The sequence below is a fragment of the Schistocerca americana genome, chromosome 6 (genome assembly GCF_021461395.2).
Source record: "Schistocerca americana isolate TAMUIC-IGC-003095 chromosome 6, iqSchAmer2.1, whole genome shotgun sequence".
Classification (NCBI taxonomy): domain Eukaryota; kingdom Metazoa; phylum Arthropoda; class Insecta; order Orthoptera; family Acrididae; genus Schistocerca; species Schistocerca americana.
The window spans coordinates 291,689,262-291,712,794 of record NC_060124.1 but is presented as its reverse complement, the minus strand read 5'-3'; the positions used below and the strand labels follow the sequence as shown (position 1 = coordinate 291,712,794).

General features: G+C 42.2%; 1 protein-coding gene across 1 annotated transcript in view; it reads left to right on the top strand.

Moving 5' to 3' along the window:
• Positions 1-23,533, top strand: part of LOC124620098 — a 309,262-nt gene that overhangs the window by 102,668 nt on the left and 183,061 nt on the right. The window contains exon 2 of the mRNA XM_047146767.1: positions 13,711-13,931. Coding sequence (XP_047002723.1) covers positions 13,720-13,931 — 212 coding nt within the window. The 5' untranslated portion in view covers positions 13,711-13,719. The remainder of the gene's footprint in view (positions 1-13,710; positions 13,932-23,533) is intronic.

The following is a 23,533-nucleotide window of genomic DNA, read 5'->3' as shown; positions in this document are numbered from 1 at the left end:
TTGTCGATATCGCCGTCGGATCCATTTTGAAACTCTATGGCCAAATATTTCTGCTTGTTGCTATAACCACTCCGCCTTCTCTCTTTCTTACTGGCTTCCTCTCTCTTTGACTGTTTTACTAGAAGGAAATGGTTAGAAGAGTAATATTTGTCACAAACTGAAACTGCACCAATTGATGCTCATTCATTTCAGTGCTAAAATTGAAAGCATGAAGTTCACAGTCGCTCCTGCTTGTCGCGAACATTTATAGTCTGAGTGTAGAAGCATCGTTCTGTAAAGCGGAGGTGATCTGTTTGTATCCCGCCTCGGTCACGAGAGTTGCTTTTAAGAATATGCTTTTAACGAATGCACCCTTTTAGAGTAACAGTAAATAATAACGACAAATTATCATCTCTCTCTCTCTCTCTCTCTCTCTCTCTCTCTCTCTCTCTCTCTCTCTCTGAGGGGGCGCACGCGCGCGCGTTTGTGTGTGTGTGTGTGTGTGTGTGTGTGTGTGTGTGTGTGTTAGTAGTAGATGATACACTATGACACACGTGAATATAACAACAGTATGAGCTAGGAAACATTTTGTTTCATGAGTGTGATGACTGTCTGATCGACTAAGCTTTTCAACCAAGTTGAAGGAAAAAAAGAACTATTTCTGGAAAGTTAATGCTAAGCAACAGTGTTCTTCAGTGAGCGTGTTGGACGCTCACACTAGATTCCGACGTGTTCTTATCCGTGTTAAACTCGAGGACATCCAGTAATAGTTACTTACGGCGATGACAGAAGGGAAACCTACGGATATCTTTTGGCAGGGAACTTTATCCCAGGACATTTCAGCCAGAATATATGCAGATAGCATCTAAATAATATGAAGCGCTGTGCGATAACTGCAAGTAATCTGCTGATTCATTTCGACAGAATGCTGCTGCGAACAAGACCTACCTACCAACAGCATAACTGGCAGCAGTGTTGTATTTAAGGGGACGTGGACCTCATGAGGCCCCAGAAAATGGAGATTTGTTTATTTAATAAAATCCTCTGATTCTTCCTGATTCTAAAAATATATCCCTTATGTATAGCACTTCACCATTTTTGTGTTCAAATGCTTTTCTAAAGCAGATGCGGAACTTGAAGCCCAGCTGTCACAGTACTGTCAAGCACAAAGTCTTGCCTACAATGTCTCGTTATTTAATTCCGGCGGCAATTCCTTAGTAACTCGTTTATGTAATATTCTTGAAGAACATATCGACTGTACTGTGAGCAGGGATATATTTCAATCAGTCTTTCTGTCGATACAAGCAGATTACTTGAGTTTGCTTACGTTTTTCGCGTGCGTTCGTGTTGTAAACTTGTTGCTGTGACTGGGTATTTCAACCATTTTACATCGTAAAATGACAAAAACGAAGAAGTTTAGTTGCAGTCGAATATTTTACGGTAATTAACACAAGCGCGTTGCTGGATATCGGAAAACTGAAGAATTTGTTACGCCGCAGCGAAGTGAGGTCAGGCTTAAAAATTCGCCATGCAGTGCTTCAAAACACAAGTTGAAACAACTTACCGAAAATTATAAGATGTTGGTGTTGTAAATAGTGAAAAAATAACGGTTAAATTCTAATTAGTAGGTGCACGCTTTCAGAATTGCTCTTTCCTTAATGTTAACATCGTAATACTGAAGAATTCCTTACGTTTAACGAAGACATAAGTAAGAGAAGAGACCTATCTAACAAAATTGTAGTGGAACGTAAAGTGTGTAAAATAACGAAATGTACAATGACATCCCCTGTTACAAGCACAAAATAGAAAGAACATTTGCCTTTCTTATGCCATGAGGTGTATTGGGAAGGGAAGAGAAGCAGCCCAGAGAATCTGTGTTATGATGGATCTACCACCACCACCACCTGTCAAATTTGAGGTTTAAAACCGTTTGCTTAGTGCCCTAATAGAAGGCAGTGAAGCATCTATGTAGAGTACAGAGGAAGAAACTGTAGATATTTTTCGGTCGATATTGTTTCTGTATTGGACAGTTCCTGGAAGAGGAGAAGTCATACATCGGTGTATAGAGTTGTCACAATTCCATCTGTAGACGCAGGCAATTTTGCTGAATTTTGAATGTATGATAAGACACTGCCAGGGTTGTGCGAATAAGATAAAAAACACAAATGTGACAAGAACTTTGAAGGTTTCAGTGGTGATACGGAAAGCAAGGGGGCAGTTTCTATTTTTAGTAGGTCAGCTGCTAGAAATGGTGTGCGATATACTCACTACCTCGGTGGTGATGACTCTAAAGACTTCACTAATGTTATGACTGCTAAACTGTATGATGAAACTAAAATCAAGAAAATGGAATGTATAGGAAATTTGCAGAAGAAAATGTGGGCAAGACTTAGGAAACTTTGCGATAACGTGATAGGAAAAAAACTCTTTGATGGCAAAACAATTGATGGACAAGGCAGACTCACCAAATCAGAAATAGAAAACCTCACAGAATATTATAGTCCAGCCATCAGGAGTGAGATGAGAAAAGCAATTTGGGCAACTCTGTTTCATTAAAGATCCACTTATGACCATCCACAACATGGCCTCTGCCCGAATGGAAACACTTCATGGCGCAAATGTAATAGGGGTGAAGCAAATGGACAAAAACAAGCAGATGCACACCCACATGCCAGGAACTGTTATAGTAGAACTAAAGCCTATATATATAGAGATCTTTCAGATTCTTAAGTCCTGAAAAAGTGTTTACATGGCAAAATACAGTATGTGAATGGAAACTTCAATAGTTGAATCTAGGAACAGTTACCAAAAACTGTTTTTGTTGGCATGTCAGCTTTTCAGGTTGATGTGATGGAGGCCATAACATGTTTTAATCATGTAGTAACAAGTAAATAAAAAATCATGAGCAGGCTAGGCATCAAAGCTGGGGACAACATGAGAAGTAGGCTTCTACGAGTGGATAGGCAACGTGTCGCTGAAGCTGAAAAGCCTGCTGAAAGCTTGATAGTGGAGACCAGAATAACAAAGAAAAGAAATAAATCGAAAGACGACGAAAAGGACGCTCAGAATCGCAAGATTATGGAGCTGGTGTGTTTTGACTTGTTATCGTTGAGAAGAAAAGACATGCAAATCTTTAGTTTCAGTTTCCCGTAATCGATGTTTTTGCATACGAAGGTATCATTATTTCATCCAGTATTAAATCTACAAAAACAAAATTTTGCATTAATGCTTACCTACACAATGAACCAAATTATTCTACAATGTTTTAAATATTTTAAGCTGAAGGATGTCTTTTGTTATTAAATTACTAGGAGAAAAATTGACTTCCAAACAACATTTTTTAAATGCACTAAGCAACAAATTGGTTAATATTCCTGGACTGCTGTTTCAACGAGTTAATAATTAAAGAATAAAATTTGGTTTGACCTTTTATTTTGAATAGTGTGGGAGTACAGAGAACTTAAAATAAAAATTAAAAGTAGTTCAGTACATAAGATCAAAACCAATATCCACTCCATGTATTCCATAGTTTTTAAATTTTTGGTACATATAGGTCGTAATGTACTAATTACACTGGTCAACAGAATTTTTGTTATAAATAATGGGTGTGAATGGTGTATCTTCGAAAATGAAGTCATTTGTTTACTATTTTGCTCAGTTTTCGCGTACGGTACCCTTTTTCTATAAAAAAAATACAAAAATACGAACCAAATAAAACTTGAAAATGTTTTATATTGCTTACTTTGGTATTGCTTAATTAATTTGCTTTTATTATTTATTTTTTGGGGGTGTAGTTGTTCGTAAACAGTTGAAATATATACAAGGAATTCCATACAAGATCGTCAGTTCCGAAATTCACAGCCAGGATATGAAGAAGGCTGATGAGTGACGCTCACGTTGCATCGCGTCGCGTTGTGTTTTGTGTGTCACTCTCATTAGTGAAAGAGCTCTGACCCAGTGAAGTGCGGTCAGCTGTGTTCCTGAAGGTTTGTGTTTTGTGTGATTTCAGAAGAAGAACTGCCCTTGCACCTGTACAAATAGCCCAAATTCTTTTTCTGATGTCTGTGGTGACTTAACTCTGAAATCGCAAAAACAAAATCTTAATCTTGAAGAGGATCATAACGCATACCCTTTGATGTCCCCATGGTTTGCAGGTAACCAACGAATCGCCGAACAGATTTTTTTTTTCTGTGTGACAAAAATACCTGTAATCTCATCTAAAACAAGAAAAATCGTGAATATCCGCATTTACCATCTACTTTAAGACTTACAAGTCACAACGAAGAGCTGCCGGTATTAGCGCCTCCTGAGAATGTGACAATGAGTGAAGACGAATATGGAGACGAACACCTAGAAGACAGAGAAGAAGATATGATAACGATCCAGCATTTTATGTCCCCTGAGAATCAAATGAGCCACTTTTTTTTCTCGAGGGGCCCTCAGTGATCTTATTCGTGATTTAAATTTGTCGAAGCAACAGGCTGAACTTCTAGCGTCACGATTAAAAGAAAGGAATCTCCTTCTTCTTCTTGAGTGTTTATGGTGACCGCCATGTTCCGTTTTCTGAATATTTTTCCAGGGAAGGTGACATAATTTTTTGTAATGACATCGAACATCATTGTAAGTGATTGGCGCTAGTTCATAAATTCTAACAAACTTAGTCCGAAGGCAGTACTTCTCCACAATGGGAGCAAATTTCCTTCTCTTCCGACTGGACAAGCAGTTAACATGAAGAAGACATGTAAGAACTTCAGCCTGCTATTCACACAAATCAATATGAGAAATACAAATGGCATATACGTGGAGATCTCAAGGTTATTGCAGTTGTGCTCGACTTGCAGCTTGAGTACACAAAGTACTGCTGCTTCGTATGCGAGTGCGACAGCAGAGACAGAAAAAAAACACTATTCTGGGGAAAGCGGCCTGCTAGGAAAGAACTGCTGCCTGGAGGAAATAATAAGGAGAAGACTCCTCTCGTTCACCCAAAACTTGTGTATCCACTTCCACTGCATGTTAAACTGGATATTATAAAAACTTCGTGAAAGGCATGGACAAAACATAACATGAATTCATGTATTTGCGAAATAAGTTCCCAAGATCAGTGAAGCAAAAATTAAGAAGGGAATATTTGTAGGGCAACAAATAATGGAATTAATGGGTGATGAAAATTTCCATGATTTGTTGAGTGATGCTGAAAACCTGGCATGGCTATCTTTCGTAAGTGTTTACAAGAACTTTTTAGGCAACCATAAGGCAGAAAACTATCGCGATACTGTACAAGAACTAGTGAGAGCATACCGCCGTATAGGATGTAACATGTCACGTAAGATACATTTCTTGAACGACCAGTTTGACTTTTTCCCCAGTGTCCCTGATGCCGTTAGTGACGAACATGGAGAACGGTTCCATCAGGACTTTTCTCAAATGGAAAAGCGTTATCAAGACGACTGGAGTACTGTAATGTTGTCCGACTACTATGAAACTTACGAAGAGGTCTTCCTGAGGCGAAATATCGCAGGGCATCAGGACAAAAACATTATTAGGTATGGTTATTCACTATTCTTTACTCTTATGTTGCTCATTTCTTTGAATAACTACTGATGCAGATTTTTCGTTCTTCTTTCGCCACGAACATATAGCGCTATAATACATAGACTGGCGTAAGCATTTACAGAAACCAATATTACATAAAAACTGAGACCGGTAGAGAAATTCTGAAATTGGATGTGGATTCAAGGATGAATTATCTTCCAGAAACAGTGTGTTTTGTTTTCATAACTGAAAAAAATGTTCTTTTGTGACCAATGTTATTTAGTTAATGCTTCAGTCCAATATCTGTTAGTTTTTGAGTTATTAAATTTCAAAATATTAGTAAAAACTACAGGCCATGAAGTCCAGGTCCCATTAAATACTTGTGAGCAGAGGATAGATTGAGAAGCGTGGTACTGTACTTTATTTACACTGCTTGAACGATGATAGTCTGTAACTCTTTTCGAATAGTTTCCACTGAAAATCACAATGGTAACAATACTAGTAGAATTTGGTCGATCCCAAGATAACCCATTTCCGGTTTGAATAATATCGCTTCACGTAATTATCGCCCTGAGTTATTGTAAAAAAGTAGAACCCCAAGAAAAAGAAAGTAATCATGGTAATGATCATGATTTTTACAATTATTTTCTCTCTCTTTCTGAATGATACTGCGAACCAAAATCTTCCTGACATGCTAAAGGTCAGTTCTATTAACTGCGTTCATCACATTCTCTTCAAGCATACAAAATATCTTAGGTCCGTCTGCATCGGCGGCAGTCGCAAATTTTCCTCATCCATAAGTCCTCCGATACCAGTACTCGGAAATATGGGTTTCCTGACATTTCATGATAGCAGCTCCATTTTTATGTCAGCGAGTCGCGTGTACTGCGAACATGTGGTCAGCAGTACGTCAGATTCGTAAAGTCAAGAATAACTTTGAGGGAAGCGAAGGCATGCCAAGGCGGAAAATGCGTTCGCTAGGTACTGGGAAGGGCTGGAAATGCACGTGCTTTTATTTACGTGTGGCGTGAGGTGAACCACTGAAACAGTTAGAATTTTTGAGCGTGTGTTGAAACACTCTTTAGAATGAAAAACTACACCGTTATCCGTCGTTGATGATTTCTTCTCAAAACACCACCTTTTTATCTATATTTACGCTCGCGAATGTTACGTTCCGCGTATAACCAGGTATTATTTCGAAGCTATTACGTTTCTCCTACTTTCTCTTAAAAAAAAAATCTTTGGATATTGCTCACATTAATACTAGTGATGAAAATAAAAAGTTCACATGTTCAGAAACGAAAAATAAACTGCGCTCACGACAAATGTACCAAAAATACACAGACTAGGCTCACATTGCAGGCATCTTTCGTCGTTGTTCGGTTGTACTTTGAGGAGTGTCGATGTAACATACTCAAATTATTTTATGATGACAGTCGAAACCGACTGTGTCTTCAGGCTGAGAAACGTAATTTTCAAAAACCTAGAGATGCCTAACTAACCACAGCCCACTTCCCATGTCACTCTGAAGAAAAGGGCGAGACATCGTGTCATGCATATTACAAAACACCAGAAACGTTAGGCAGCCATCTTGAGAATGACGTCTTCCGTGCCAGCCATTGCGGATCGCGGAAACATCGGTCATGCGAATCCGAACTCTGGTTTTTCTCACACAACATCCTAAAAGCCACGGATAACACAATCAGGTATATGCTGTATTTCTTGTTTTCCAAAAGTATTTTATTCCTTACCACGCCAACGATTACTTACAGAAGTACGATATTATGGATTTTCAAATAAAAGCTGTCACTGGATTGAGAATTTCTTGGTATGGAGTACTCAGCATCTTATGTTGGTCGGAGCGTCATCGGCTTCAGGTATGTCCCAAGACATAACCCCAAGAGGAGCGAGTACAATGCTCGTTGCCTTCTCTGAATAATAAGAGAATGGTCGTTGAGTTTGGGCCTTGTCCACAACAGTAACACCGTCATAGTGAGAAAAAGACTGGTTATGAACAAGTTATAATTTTTAATTAGTGGGTCGGCTAAGCCTGGGGTAGTTGTACAAAAATTTAAATGATCTTGTAATTTAAATCATGTCCGAGTATAATAGATTTTTATTTGCTGCGGTTATTGACGCAATTCACTAGTAGCTGACAGCGGATAAAGTTCTCAATAATATCACAAAAATGACGCTAGCGCTTCGAGAGTATACCAAATTATACGGAAGACTACATGGAGAAAACGTTAAGATCTTAACCTTGCCTGGCCAACTCGTGATTTCATCATTAATGAGACAAAATCGCTAATTATAATCAAATAGACAACAAGAGTTGCGTGCCAAAACAGCTAAGTGGCGAGTTGCTCAGAGTACGAATCGCACTACCACAGGATCCAAAAATAAGCGAAGCATGTCCCAATCCGTACCAGACGGCAGCCAGGAGACCAGTCGCGTGGTGGACGAATGCGTGACAGCGGGCAGTGATCGAGTGACCACAAAATTTGTATTCCTCCTCAGTTCCCAGATTTCAAAAATCTCTACAAGGAGGGGATGACTCAGTGCTGCTGCCAATGCGACAGGTGAGACTATCCCTCATTTCATAAAAGAAAAACAGGTGAAAACAGCAAAAACTTTCCTGTATTGGTGTAGAAAATGCACATTAACAAACAGGGGGCTGGTACTAGGCTGTAGCAGTATCTCTCTAATTGATCGGCTTCTCTGCACCGAGCATGGTGGTGGGTCAGCTCAATTCAGCTGGATGACCAAAATTTTGGACTTAAGCCAGTCGCCTTTTCCATGCTGGCCTGACAGCGTTGGAGCGTGCAGAAAAGGCAAAAGTGTCGCACTCAATTCTTCTCTGGTGACAACGGTGGCGGCACGGCGTCCCCTGCCATTGGCTAGGCCAGGCGCTGGTTCTTCCCAAAAAGAGCACGAAGCAAGCAGCAGTCTCATTTCTTTGAAAACTGCCCGTCTTTGTGGGAGATTCACTTCTCCCAGTGAGATTCACTGACTGCTTCCTGCCGACAACAGGACCCTGACACCACAAGGCAGGTGCACCTTCCCTTCACAAAAAATGCAATGTCTTCTGTCCAAACACAAACGTCCAGTGCTCTCAATAAAATAACCACCAAATGGTGACAGGAAGTGAAAAGTTATCGCTTAGTGATATGTGACAGTTATGTCACACCATCTTATATCAAAGTACTAAATTTGTTGTGATGTGAAATAGAATCTTGACATAGGCTATTGCAGGTAAAGGACTGGCAAACTTCCGTTCGTTGGTAAGACACTGGGAAAATACAATAAAATCCTATGTCATTCCAAGCAGGTGAGTCAACTTTAATCTCCCTACCTACATTATTCTGTGAAGTATCGAATTCTCAAAAGTTACCGACTTTAGAATCGCCCTGTATATTAAGCGATGTAGACGGCTCCATTCACAAAAAACTGCCGGCCGCGGTGGTCTCGCGGTTCTAGGCGCGCAGTCCGGAACCGCGCGACTGCTACGGTCGCAGGTTCGAATCCTGAGTCGGGCATGGATGTGTGTGATGTCCTTAGGTTAGTTAGGTTTAAGTAGTTCTAAGTTCTAGGGGACTGATGACCACAGCTCTTAAGTCCCATAGTGCTCAGAGCCATTTGAACCATTGAACCACAAAAAACTTTCTGTTTCGCTCATGAATCGCTTAAGGGAAATGCAGGTATGGTTCCATTGCAGTGGATATGGCCGGTTTCCTCTCCCGTCGCTCCCCAGTTCTCTCTTCTATGCCATCATTAATGATTACGTCGTCGACGCGGCTTTAAACCCTAATTTCTTTCTTTCTTTTCCAACACAGAAGATTTCAGTGATGTCATCGGTCTTCAAGACACTGACTGCAGCTGCATCTCCTGTATGACGCGTATTTCGACATCAGTATTTGAGGGGCTCGGGAGGAGTAGGTGGGAAGGGACACACCGTACGGTTACGCCAGACGATTTCTAGGTCATGCGAGGAAATAAGATAAAAAATAAGGAACTGAAATTACTAAACGAGATTTTCTATTCGGGAGGCAAAATAACTGACTATGGCAGAAGCAGAGAGGGTATAACCTGTGGATGTGCATTAGGAACAAAGGCTTTTTTTCAACGAGAGAAATATGTTAACATATATGTTGACATATTTGTTAGAGGGTCTTTTTCTTAAGGAATTTGTCTGGAGTGGAGCCTCGTATGGTAGTGAAACATTACAGGCAAGGAGAGAATAGATGCTTTTGAAATGTCCTGCAGAAGACTACTGAAGATTAGACTATTAGACTGATCAGCCAGAACATCATGGCCACCTACCTAATAGCCGTAATGTCCACCTTTGGCACGGATAACAGCGGCGACGCTTCGTGGCATGGAAGCAATGAGGCCTTGGTAGCCGACTGGAGGGAGTTGGCGCCACATCTACACACGCAAGTCACCCAATTCCCGTAAATTCCGGGGGGTGGGGGGGGGGCGATGAGCTCTAACACCACGTTCAATCACAACCCAAATGTGTTTGATCGCGTTCAATCTGGCGACTTAGGTGACCAGCACATCAACAGGAACTCGTCACTGTGTTCCTCGAACCACTCCCTCCTGGCCTTGTGACATATAGCATTATCGTGTTGAAAAATGCAACAGCATCTGGAAACATGCTCGTCATGAAGGGGTGTACGTGGTCTGCAACCAGTGTACGATACTCCTTGGCCGTCACGGTGCCTTGCACGAGCTCCACTGGACTCGTGGAAACCCACGTGAATGTTCCCCAGAGCATAATGGAACCGCCACCATCTTGTCTCTGTCCCCTAGTACGGGTGTCAGGGAGCCGTTCTCGTGGAAGATAATAGATTCGTGGCCTCTCACCGGCATGATGAAGAAGGTACACGACTCATCCGACCATGCTCTGCCACTGCGCCGATGTCCTGTGTCGATGGGCATTCGCCGATGTTGTGGAGTTAACATTGGCACAAGCATTGGTCGCAGCCTGTGGTCTTTAGGAGTGTTCACTGCACTGTGTGTTCACACACACGCTTGTACTCTGCTCAGCATTAATGTCTGATGTTAGTTCCGCCACAGTTCACCGCCTGTCCTGTTTTACCACTCTGCCAGCCTCTGACGTCCGACATCTGTAATAAGAGGTAGCCATCCAACCCCACGACGTCTGGACGTGGTTTCACCTGGGCCTCGCCATGTGCTGAAGACACTCACCACAGCTATCCTCGAACACCCGACATGTGTAGTTTCTGAAATCCTCGTGTCGAACCTTCGGATCATCACAATCTGGTCTCGGTCAAACTAAGATTGGTCGCGTCCATTCCCCATTCTACACACGGACGGCACGCTCACTGATACTATATGCACGGTGCGGGTATCTGACTAGCACTCATTCCTCGTCAGGTAACGCTGCTAGCGCCTAATCGTGTTTATATCGATAGTAGGCCGGTGGTCATAATTTTCTGGCTGATCAGTGTATATGGGTACATCGAGAAACTTTTGAAGAGGTACTGGATCTGTTCGAGGAGAAAAGAAATGTATGGCACAATTCAAGTAAAAAAAGGAATAGGATGGTTCGATACATATACTGAGCCAAAAAGGAATCGTTATTTTGATAATGGAGGGAAGTGTGGGGAGTAATAACAGTTGATTTAGACCAACGCTTGACTATAACTATTGTAAGCGGGTTCAAGTGGATGTCATTTCCAACAGTTATGCCGAGATGAAGAGGCTTGCACACGATAGACTAATGTACAGAGCAGCATCAAACCAGCCATCGGACTGAAGACCACAGCAACGAGAAAACAGTAGCAGTCACCTGTCATTGTTGATTTGAATTAATGTGAATGATGGTCAGACTGCATTAAAATCGAAACAGGGTATGAGCCTACGCTCACTAATCTAATCATACCTGTGTTAATCGATATTGCGCAACACAATTTATCACTTTTTTGAAACCCCCGTAATGGTCTCCCATTGAGACCCAGAATTTGAAATTTGTCTTAAAGGTGAATACGGCCTTCCTCTGTAATGGCGCAGAAACGTGGTGCCATGTGACGTCACCTTCCAGCTTGACGTTGCTCCAAATGCACGGTGTCGACATATGCGAAAGAAAGGCCCGACCTCAGAACTTCATGTGACGTGTAAGAACAGTTAACGGCATCACACTGGAACCAAATTTCACCAAAATTCTTCTCAACGCTGCCGTGGCAGTGTCACAAGATTGGAAGATCGTCACACCCCTCTTACCCACGTTTCACCCCTTCTTTTGACACATCTGCGATGGAGGTCAGAACCCCGACGCCCAGCGTTGAAATCAATTGGTTTTCTTAAGAGTTGCCGAGGAAAACATTACAGCCACACCGCTGCTCAGAATCGACACGAAAAGGCCTCAAGGGGTGGACAAGGGCGTCAATGGAACCACACCTTTCTTTGGGGCGTCGATTCCCACATATTTCGAGGACGACGACGACAGCTCGCTATGCGAAGAGCAACAGGACAATGTTCTTGTATCAGCCCTTCTCTAAGGATGCTTGGGAAAAATACGAGGGTATTCCCAAAAGTAAGGTCTCCTATTTTTTTATAAGTACATAGACCTGTTTATTTCTACAATGCTTTACATCAGTTTACAGCTTGAACATTTAGCTATTTTTCGACATAATCTCCATTTCTGTCGATACATTTTTGAAGACGCTGTGGCGGTTTTTGTATGCCCATGTCATACCAGCTCGCCACCATTCTGTTCAGAAAGTTATGAACTGGAGTGATTGTTTCTTGGTCTCAGGTATGAAGTGGTCTGCCCAGCTTCCGTCACCCGTGACAATTGAGTCCAGAAAGTTGTCCTGTTCGGTTGCAAGGCGGTGAAGAAATACGCGGGAAGTATCAACTCGTTACCGCATGTGGTCCTCGGTCATCATGCGTGGCACCCACCTTGCGCACACCTTCCGGTAGTTCAATGTTTCCGTTAAAATTCTGTGAGCGGTGCTTCGGGAAACCTCAGGAACCAACGTGCAGAGATCATCCGTAATTTTATCTCCCTGGTCTTTTCGCGAGATCTACGCAGGGGGAGGCAATCTATTGGTTGACTTTCCCTGTATTGTTCGCTCTGGAAACTTTAACAGCACACGATAACGTGATGCAGAACGCCTTTCTCGCAGCGTCTGCCCCTGGAGTTGGCTGAGCATCTCCATGACACTTTCTCGCTTACTAAATGAACCTGTGACGTAACATACTGCTCTTCTTTGAATGTTATGGATTGCCTCCATCATTTCTGTCTGGTGCGGATCCCAGACTGACGACCAGTATTCAAGTATTGGTCAAACGAGTGTTTTGTAAGCCACCCAGTTTGCTGATGGACCACATTTCTTGATTATTCTTCCAGTGAATTTCAGTCTGGCATCTGTCCTACTCGTGATTAAACGTCCCTTTCAAATCGCTCTGTATACAAACTCGTAGCCATTTTATGGAAGTAACTGCTTCCAGATTCATGTTTTCGTTAATTCAACCTGCTGTAAACTAATTTTTCTTTTATTTTTATTGTTTTATGTTTTTCGAATACAGTCAAAAAGGAATTTCCCAAATCCGTAACTGGTTCAGACTAGCCAGTTGCCACCTCCAAAATGTTCAAATGTGTGTGAATTCCTAAGGGACCAAACTGCTGAGGTCATCGGTCCGTAGACTTACACACTACTGAAACTAACTTACGCTAAGAACGACACACACACACACACACACACACACACACACACACACACACACACACACACACACACACGCACACACACATCCCCGAGGGAGGACTCGAACCTCCGGCGGGAGGGGCCGCGCAATCCGTGACATGGCGCCCCAAATCGCGCGGCCACTCCGCGCGACTTGCCACCTTCACATTGTCAATATACATAGAGAAAACGAAGAATCGGTGTGTAACCTCCAAATCGGCAAAGTTTTTCTCGTGGAATTCTTGACTGTTTGATATGCCGCATCATCTCCTTTCTATTTGAAATTTAGATTGAGCCAATATGGCGAATTGAAAAAGACCGTCACGTTGGTGACACAGCCTCACGCGTTTTCCCGTCTTCCATCTCATACTACTTAACTTTAAATTACTGTTTATCCAACTGTTTTGTTTTAAAAGCGTGGCTCCACTCTTGCGGACCACGCTGCGGATTTTCAGAGTGACTGAGGTGCCTCCCTGCCCCGCAGGTGGTGATCATGGGTTCGAGCACGACGTCCACCTCGTCGAACAACACGATCAACACGTCGACGGACTCGGCCAACACGGTGGCGACGCTCATCACGGTGACGGACGGCGACTGCGACGACGAAGCCGACCCCGAGCCCGAGACGAAGGCCTTCTCGCCGCCTCCCGAGCGGCCCGCCGTCTCGGCGCAGCGCCGCCAGGAGCTGCTCGACGAGATCTTCAGGTGAGGCGCGTCAGTGAGCACGGCCGCAGACGAGTGACGAGGCCACACAGGGCCGTCAGAAGCAGTCTCAAAAGCTTGTAAGTGTGTTGCGGGCTACGTTGGCCTGAGAAATAATTACTGAGGTGCGCATTCGGTACGTTGCGCCGTTTCCGAGTTAACTAGCACTGAAGTTAGCCAGTCAGGCTGTCGTGGGCGCAAATTCAAGCTGCCCGCCAGAGACAGTGTCGCTAATCGTGCTCCTTCGTGTGCTTTCCTAAAACGGAGCAAGAGAGCGATGCAAAAATTGGACATGGGACCGCAGTAAGGATCGAACCCGAGCCAAAGGCTGAGCAGTTCTCGTGCACTATCATCTACGCCGTGAGAACGATTGACAGTAATTACATCTGGCGGGCCGCTTCAATTTGCACTCGCGGCCGCCTGATGGCCCACTTCATTGCCAATTATTTTGGAAATTTGTGGTTATAACTATGGGACCAAACTGCTGAGGCCATCGCCCCACGCTTACACACTACTTAATATAACTTAAACTAACTTACGCTAAGGACAAAGCACACACACACAAACACACACACACACACACATCCATGCCCAAGGGAGGACTCGAACCTCCGACGGGTGCAGCCGTGCGAACCGTGTCAAGGCGCTCCAGACCCCGCGGCTACACCGCGCGGCCCAACGCTAATTAACTCGAAACGGCGCAACACAAATAATTTTTATCTTAACAGTAATTTCTCAGTACAACCTACTCTGCAATGCCTCAACAAGCTTTGCAGACTGTTTCTGACCGCCCTGTATACAAAGAACACATAATAAGCTGAAAGTGTGAAAACACCCATTCTTCTTCTCCTGAGCACACATTGAATCGTGGGCATTAATCATCTAACATGGAACTGGATATGAAAATTACTGCCGGCCGGAGTGACCGTGCTGTTATAGGCGCTACGGTCTGGAGCCGAGCGACCGCTACGGTCGCAGGTTCGAATCCTGCCTCGGGCATGGATGTGTGTGATGTCCTTAGGTTAGTTAGGTTTAATTAGTTCTAAGTTCTGGGCGACTCATGACCTCAGAAGTCAAGTCGCATAGTGCTCAGAGCCATTTGAACCATTTTGAAAATTATTAGAGCGAATAGTCACAACGGAAAACTCCTAGCTTTGCAAGTGAATTTTCACATAAAAAGAGCACAGTAATAAATGAGTAAATTAATGGAAGAAAATCTCATGGATGTTAGCCACAAAAAGAAACCGGGAAATGGAACATAAACATATTAAACGAAAGCCTACTCGATCTCCCCGCCAATGACAAATGAATTTTAAAAAATGCTGTTCCTTCCACTCATTTTCCCTCCGTGTCCGGAGCATCCCTCTCCACGCGCAACAATAGACGTCCTACATAACAAACAAATGTCAAATGCACACAGACATCAGAATGAAAACAAAAGCCGACCGAAAAAAACACAGCTAGTGTTGGCTATACTACAAACAGTAAACATACACAGTCAATACTTGTTTAAAAAATATATATGCAGCGACAGTGACGTGTTTAGGTGAAATGTGCTCGCAGACCCCAACAATCAGACATCCTGCTACATGTAGGACAAACACGTACAATTACACATTAGCACATATGCAATAATAAGATCCCAAAAAATCATAAGCAGGACCAAATAATAATTTACCCTTACAAAACTTGCACTCCAAAAAGTAGTTTATTACCTAACAATGAGAGAGCAACGAAAAAACTGTAATATATCTGGAAAAATGTTCGTTATATGCGTACTACAAACATGTATTACAGGCCTCTGAGGATGCTTCGCAAATAGACGGAGTGAAATGCTTGTGCTATAGAAACACACAGAATTTTATTTAGTAACGTGGATTTAGAGCATCTTCAAGAAGGCGATGATGATGACGATGATGATAATAATAATAATAATAATAATAATAATAATAATAATAATAATGCAGAACCAACTAAGGAATGCCGGAATTCATGGAAATGATGAAATATCACTGGGATTCGACAAAAGTACACCTTTTGCTGGTAATATTATTTACTACTCCGTCGGCGTACGGGACTAACCTACCAACAGGAACCTGGCAGAGAATACACAGACTCTTTAGAAAATTAGTGTCATGTATTCCGACAGGAGGTAATGTTGGTCCAAACTGAAAGAAAAGTTCCTATAATGATATATCCGGAAACCAATACCTGCTGAGATATAGGCCGTTGAAGTTCACAGTCTACATTTTTTTTACAGATTAGATTAGATTCACAAGTGTTGGCATAATAAATATACACGTGTGGGCAGTTACAACGCTTCGAGCAATAATAGACGTGAGGCATTAGGATCGCCGTATGGTGCAGGAGCTGTCGGCGACAAACTCATAGACCGTACGCTTTACGAGACAGATTACCAGGTGCCGCGTATCACCGATTTCTGCGCGAAGAATTACCATTGCTCTTGGGAAAGGTATCCACGTAGAAAGACAATGACTGTGATTTGTACACGACGGACGACTCCCCATTTTCTGCGTATCGTGCGACAATACATCACCGCCATGTTACATAGGCGATGGATTGGTCGAGGAATTCCCCGTTCTGTGTATCGTAATCATTTGAATTTCTGACTACGGGTAAATTTAAAGGCGCTGGTGTATGCTCCACCCACCAACAATGTGCAAATGTTACAGCAGAATGTGACAAATGCCCGAGAAGGAATCCCAATAGAGGCAAGAAGGGCTGAAGGATGTGTCAGGAGTTAACCAAATGCAGCACCGCCCGTAGTGTCTGCGTCTACGTGATAGATACATTGAAATGAGAGAACACATTTGCTCATATCTTAAATTGTATTGGTTTCCGGACAAATTGTATTGGTTTCCGGACATGTTATTATAGCAACTTGTGTTCGAATTTTGACCGATGCTACTCCCTTTACGAGTATGTGACACTGTTTTTTCAACTTAACAGAATTAGAAAGTTATGACACAGCCGTCACGTCAAATAATAAAAAGGAATAACGTAAGTAAACATACCTTACTATCGATAATTATATCCAACTTCTTACTTAATACGTCTGGTTTTCACTTACCCAGAATCACTGAACACATTGCCTAGTAAAATTTCCAATTTCCTCCCTATTCTCTCTCTCTCTCTCTCTCTCTCTCTCTCTCTCTCTCTCTCTCTCTCTCACACACACACACACACACACACACACACACACACACACACACACCTCTGTCTTTCCAGTCTCCTTTCGAACTTATTTTTCATTTATGAAGTTCCAACATACTGATGAAAGACGGAACCAGCGACTAGGCTATTACACTGTTTTCTAATATCTGTCACAGCTGCAATAATAGTAATTTCTTTGTGGTGACTAGCTAAGAACCATCAAGTCTATTTTCAAACCATGGCTTTAAACGTAAGTGTAATCATATAATTCCCACCAGTGTACATGTGAGTAAGAAAATATTCATTATACTTCACTAGTAATAATTAGATAAATACAAAATGATAAACTTCATATGAGTGTACAAAGCTATTTATTTCCACGCAAAGACTCATAGGATGTAGCGCACTGTCAGAAGGCATATAGTCAGCTGATCCTTCTCCCACGACACGGATAAGCCCTTGGCACCTAGAAGTGTCTGTAGCAATGACCAGGAACAGAGACACCCAGCAGTGACTATGATGTTAGTGCATTAAACACTGAGAGATGTATTGGAAGATCCTCAGTCTCCCCAACAGCAGCCTAGTAGTTGCTGACCAAGTCCCATGAACAGAAGGCTATGGTTACTTGGATGCTGTCATCTCAGGAATGGCAAGCATCGAGTTTTCGAGGTGCTGTAACATCTTGTGCTGGAACATTTAATACATGGATGTCACTGCATGGAAATAATCGTTGAATCGAGTGCTACAGTACAAATGCCGTCAATCCTAAAGATCAGCTGAATTCAGAGCTGATGAACTGCGGTGTTTGTGGAGAAGGGTTTAGATAATGACATGTGGCTCTGCGTGTTACGATCGAATGTGGCCTACTTTTTTACTAGTGGCCAGCGAACACCATTCTGCTGTGTTTGCTTAACAACTTGCTGCAGTCTTTAACTGCACTGTCAAGACTCTGAAAGGTGGTACTGCATCTGAGGTAAACCTTGTTTCTTCACATAACAACATCTAATGATTTTCTCTCTCTCTCTCTCTCTCTCTCTCTCTCTCTCTCTCTGGACATTTTGCTGACTGTGTGACATGTGCCCAGCGATTGATGTTCATCTAGCAACGTGAGCTTATGTATGTGACCGACCGACTTACAGTGTTTATTCTTTCTTTCTACTGTTTGGCTACATCCTCACCTCTGCCTGCAGCCTCCTGTGGCTGCGCTAATTTCAGAAAAATTTTAATTTCTTCCCCTTTTCTACTTCGTGGCGTAACAGCAGTTATGGAGAAGAAATTAAGGAACGACAGAAAACATAAAGATGACGTATTGTCCGTTTGATATCTCACATGGCACAGTTTCTATTTGAAAATTACGAATTTCGTCCAAGCTGCTGGCTTCCAATATGGCTGCCATGTTGGTAACATAGCTTCCCATGTTTTCGCCCTTTCTCATCTCGTTCCACTACTTGACTTTATATTTCTGTTCATCAACCTGCTTTTAATTTAAAAGGGTGGTTTTACACTTGTGAACCACCCTGTATGCAGTGCGCCTGGTCAGCTGCGAGGGAGAGCCTGGTGGTTCTGATCTTGCCAGTCTACATAAAACAATCAACAAAGTAAATAAACTGTTTTCTTTGTAAGTGGGTCTGCAGCCATCAGATATTGCTTACATAGAGAAATGTTGCCACTGAGACTGTGACTTCTCAACGTCATGCACGCTCTAAAAACAGTAGACTCTTTACCGCTGAGATGCAAGTGCTTGATAACCTCCTCAGTCCTGAGAAAATTTTCATTTAAATTTTTTATATTTTCTTCCATAATTTGCTCATTAGTAATACTAGAAACACTAGAAAAATGTTTAAATAATCATTCATTTCTCCTAATCCTGCAAAGGGATGTCCACCACAGGGGACGTTAGGTCTCAAGGTGTAATGAAGTTCCACAAATCATATTTCCATTAAGAACATTATTTTTAGTTTTATCGATGCAGTATTTATTTAAATTAATACAAAAATACATTTTATTGTTGCAATATTGTACCGAGATATATCTACTGAACAAAAGAAAAGTAGATTAGAAAAAAATTTGAAATACAGTCATTTATTTCTGATGACAAATTTAATTCATTTAGTCTTCACAGCTCGTGATAAATCTCCAAGCAGCTGCGTATATCTTGCAGGCAGAGGAAAACTTTGTAGGTGGAACATCTTATTCGTGCCTTATCAGCGATTTTTGGTAACCGGTTGAGGAAATTCTGGTACATGTAGAACACTATCGGTCCGTAGGGCATCGCTTTGGTGCTGGATTTTCGAAGTCAGGATTATCATCGGATATGACTTCAGATTCCCGCGTATGCCGTAGATATTCCTCTTACTTTTCTCTGAACTGGAGGCAGTCTAGAACGTCATCCTTCAATGTACCCAAGACAGCTTGATCACGTCTGTGTTCTAGCCATGAAGCAGAAATAGCGAAATCTGTGAAGTGCATAATCACCTTACAGTCCACTTCTTAGTTCTGCAACTTATTCTGTAATAGCTGATCAACCTGTCGAGAAAGTCAACACCTCCCATATATGAATTGTAGGTGCTTACAACTGCGGGACAGTCCACTTGGGTATACTTTTTTCTTCCCTGCACCAGCGGCGACATTTTATCAACTGGATTTACTCCTTCTCTACTGGACATAAAGATAACAGGGCGATTGTCGAACCACTTCACTACACAAACTTGTCCTTCACTTCTCACTGACTGACCAATGGATCCCCTACCAATTTTCTTCATATCCTTGTCCAATGATAGTTTGGAATCTTCTGGAATTCTAGAGTTCTGTAATGTTCCAGTGGCTTGACACTCAGCTTCACTGTGCAGTTTGTCTCAAAGCGACTCCGATGTGAAATAACGGCCCATGTGTATGGTCACTCCAGGACGAAGACTGGCTGTCAGTTTTATAACAGCTTTTCCACCTACATCCAAATTTTCATAATGAGTGTCAGTCACTATAGAAGTACCTTTCCCATGGTAAAAGGAGAAATCTAAACGAAGGCCATCAGTTGCAGCCAAGACAAAATTTTTTACTGTGACCCCAAAATGGAATCATCTATTTATCAACAAAAACGTCAGAGGGCCTAGGGTTCAGTCTGTAACCATTCCGTACACTTTCAAGAATAGGTTGTATTTTCCAAAATTTATTATTTTGTTTTACTTCAAGAGACACTTCTTCATCATTAACAATTTCTGTCACGGCAATCTTTTTTGGCAATACAATCCACCCTAGTCTTTTTGGCCCAATAAATCCTAATCCTGCAGCACAAGTATGACATCATCATTGTTGCAGACATAAACCTTTTCATTTCATCTACAGTACATTCAGCTCTCTCCCATATATATTCGGTAAAAATATTTTCTGGCAGATGTTTTCAAACATAGTCAAGAGGTGGTAAGTTCACACCGAGTGCCACTTGTTCCTCATAATCAGGTGTAAGTGGTAAGGGGAAAAAATCCAAACTCTACTTGCAAAGTATCCTGTTCAACAACTAAACTGACTGAGCATGAAATCAGTTGAAGATAAAAAAAGAAAGATTCCACCTTTGCTGAACATGTTCTTACTGAACGTCATTCGTATGATGTTAAATGTGTTGTTCTCCATAGAGGAACTGAAGGCAGACAACTAATGTTGCTCGAAATTCTGGTCATTAATAAACATCAGTCAAAAAACTGTAAGCCGGTCCTTAATAACCAAGCACAGTTCCATTACTCACCCTTACTAAAGTAACTGGCTACTTAATATTTTCCTCGCTATTAGAAAATGTGCCTGTTACAGTTGTTCCACACTCACATTCCATAGACTTCTTTCTCGCCTCTGTTTCCTCTCAGAGGTGTTCATCACATTCACCAGTCTGTCCAGATAACAAAGTAGTTTGAGTCATTAATCACTTGTAAAAGACGTTTGGTTGATTGATTTCCATCTGGTAAACTTTGAATATACTTTAATATAAGATTTATTTGTTCTTAGCCTCTTTGGATATTACATTATGCTGTATTATGTATCGATATAGTCGTAAAATGTCACGTATCTTTGAAAAACAATTTTAATACAGCTGTGAACCCTCGTTAAAGTGGTGGTGACTATTTGTTTAATGTCATGTTATCTGACCATGTCCTAGGACGCCCAAAGCAGGTTCATTGTGAACTATTAAATAAATATTATTATAGAACATTAATACTGTGTATCCAAGTTTATAATATGCCTGCTCATCCAAGAATTGATGGAATATTTCCTAAATACACTCTAAGGAAAAAAACACAGGACGCACCACGAAAGAATTATTCGATTGGGACGGAAATCTGTAGATCTTAAAAGTTAAAAGTTGGTTTTAACTGATTGTTATCTGCAATGGCAAAGTGTTACCATGTGCGATTTCATTTACGATGAGTCATCATGACTTGGATATAACTGCACTGAAGATAGCTACACAAGAAGTGAAGGTAGTCTTCATTAAACAGATAAATTTATGATTGATGCTGCCTTTCCTCCAATCTCGGATCTCATTAATACTGAGTGGAGCACGCAGTTCCTGGTGGAAACAAACCAGAAACAAACTGTTACAATTTCAGAAAAATTGGATGATTTATTCAAGAGAAAGAGCCTCACAAATTGAGCAAATCGGGTAACGCGGTTCACCTCTGGCCCTTATGCAAACAATTATTAGGCTTGCCATTGACTGACAGAGTTGTCGGATGTCCTCCTGAGCGACATCGTGCCAGATTCTGTCCAATCGGCGCATCAAATTTTCCGAGTTTGTTGGAGGGCTCTGCCCGTAGTGCTGCAAACATTCTCAGCTGGGGAGAGACCTGGTGACTTTTCTGGCCAAGGTGGGGCTTGGCAAGCACGAAGACGAGCAGTAGAAACCGTCACCGTGTACAGGTGCGCTTTACTTTTCTGAAATGTAAGCCCAGAATGGCTTGCCGTGAAGTTCAACAAAACGGGGCGTAGAATACCGTCGACCAGCGGCTGGGCTGTAATGGTGTCGCGGATGACTACCAAAGGGGGGCTGCTAAAAAAATAAATGGCGCTCCAGGCCACCAGTCCTGGTTGTCGGGCCGTATGGCCAAGAGGGAATGGACGACGCTCCAGGCCACCAGTCCTGGTTGTCGGGCCGTATGGCCAAGAGGGAATGGACGACCGAGAACGAAGTGCTCGGATTAAGAAGGGTGTAAGACAGGGATGTAATATTTCCTCCCTACTGTTAAAGACGCAATGATGGAAATAAAAGAACGGTACAGGAGTGGAGTTAAGATTCAAAGTGAAAGGATAAGAATGATATGATTCGCTGATGACATTGCTATCCTGACTGGAAGTGAAGAAGAATTACATGATCTGCTGAACGGAATGAACAATGTAATGAGTACAGAATATGGATTGAGAGTAAATCGAAGAAAGACGAAAGTAATGAGAAGTGGCAGAAATGAGAGCAGCGAGAAATTTAACATCAGTATTGGTGGCCACGAAGTAGATGAAGTTAAGGAATTCAGCTACCTTGGCAGTAAAATAATCAGTGATGGACGGATCAAGGAAGAGATCGAAAGCAGACTAGCAATGGCAAGAAGGGCATTTCTGGCTCAGAGAAGTCTACTAGTATCAAACATAGGTCTTAATTTGAGGAAGAAATTTCTGAAAACGTACGTCTGGAGCACGGCATAGTATGGTAGTGCAACATGGACTGTGGGTAAACTGGAACAGACGAGAATCGAAGCATCTGAGATGTGGTGCTACAGACGAATGTTTAAAGTTAGGTGCACTGATAAGGTAAGGAATGATGAGGTTCTACGCAGAATCGGAGAGGAAAGGAATATGTGGAAAAGACTGATAAGGAGAAGAGACCGGTTGATATGACATCTGTTAAGACATGAGGCAATGACTTTCACGGTACTAGAGGGAACTGTAGAGGGCAAAAACTGTAGAGGAAGACAGAGACTGAAATATATCCAGCAAATAATTGAGGACTTAGGTTGCTACTCTGAGATGAAGTGATCGGCACGGGAGAGGAATTCGTGGCGGGCCTCATCAAACCAGTCAGAAGACTGATGACCCAAAAAAAAAAAAAAAAAAAAGAAAATGGCTGCAAAAGATAGATCACACTGGTGCTCAGAGCGTCTTTAGACACCGCTGGTCTTCGGGGGCTCAGTTAGAAGTGAGACTCATCACTGAAGACAGTTCTACTCCAATCAATGTGACTGGAGACCGAATATGCACGACACCTCTGCAAACGGTCTTGTTGGTGTACAGAGTCGCAAGAAGCTCCGTGAGATCAGTTCCCTTTCTGTGAGCCGCCTATTAATGGTCATTATTGTTACTGGAGCGATGGTAATGATGAATCCTGGGCTCTGAGTGCCTCTGACGATTTCTGGGTCAGGTTCCCTCGTCTTCTATGTTACCCGCATCGTTCCTGA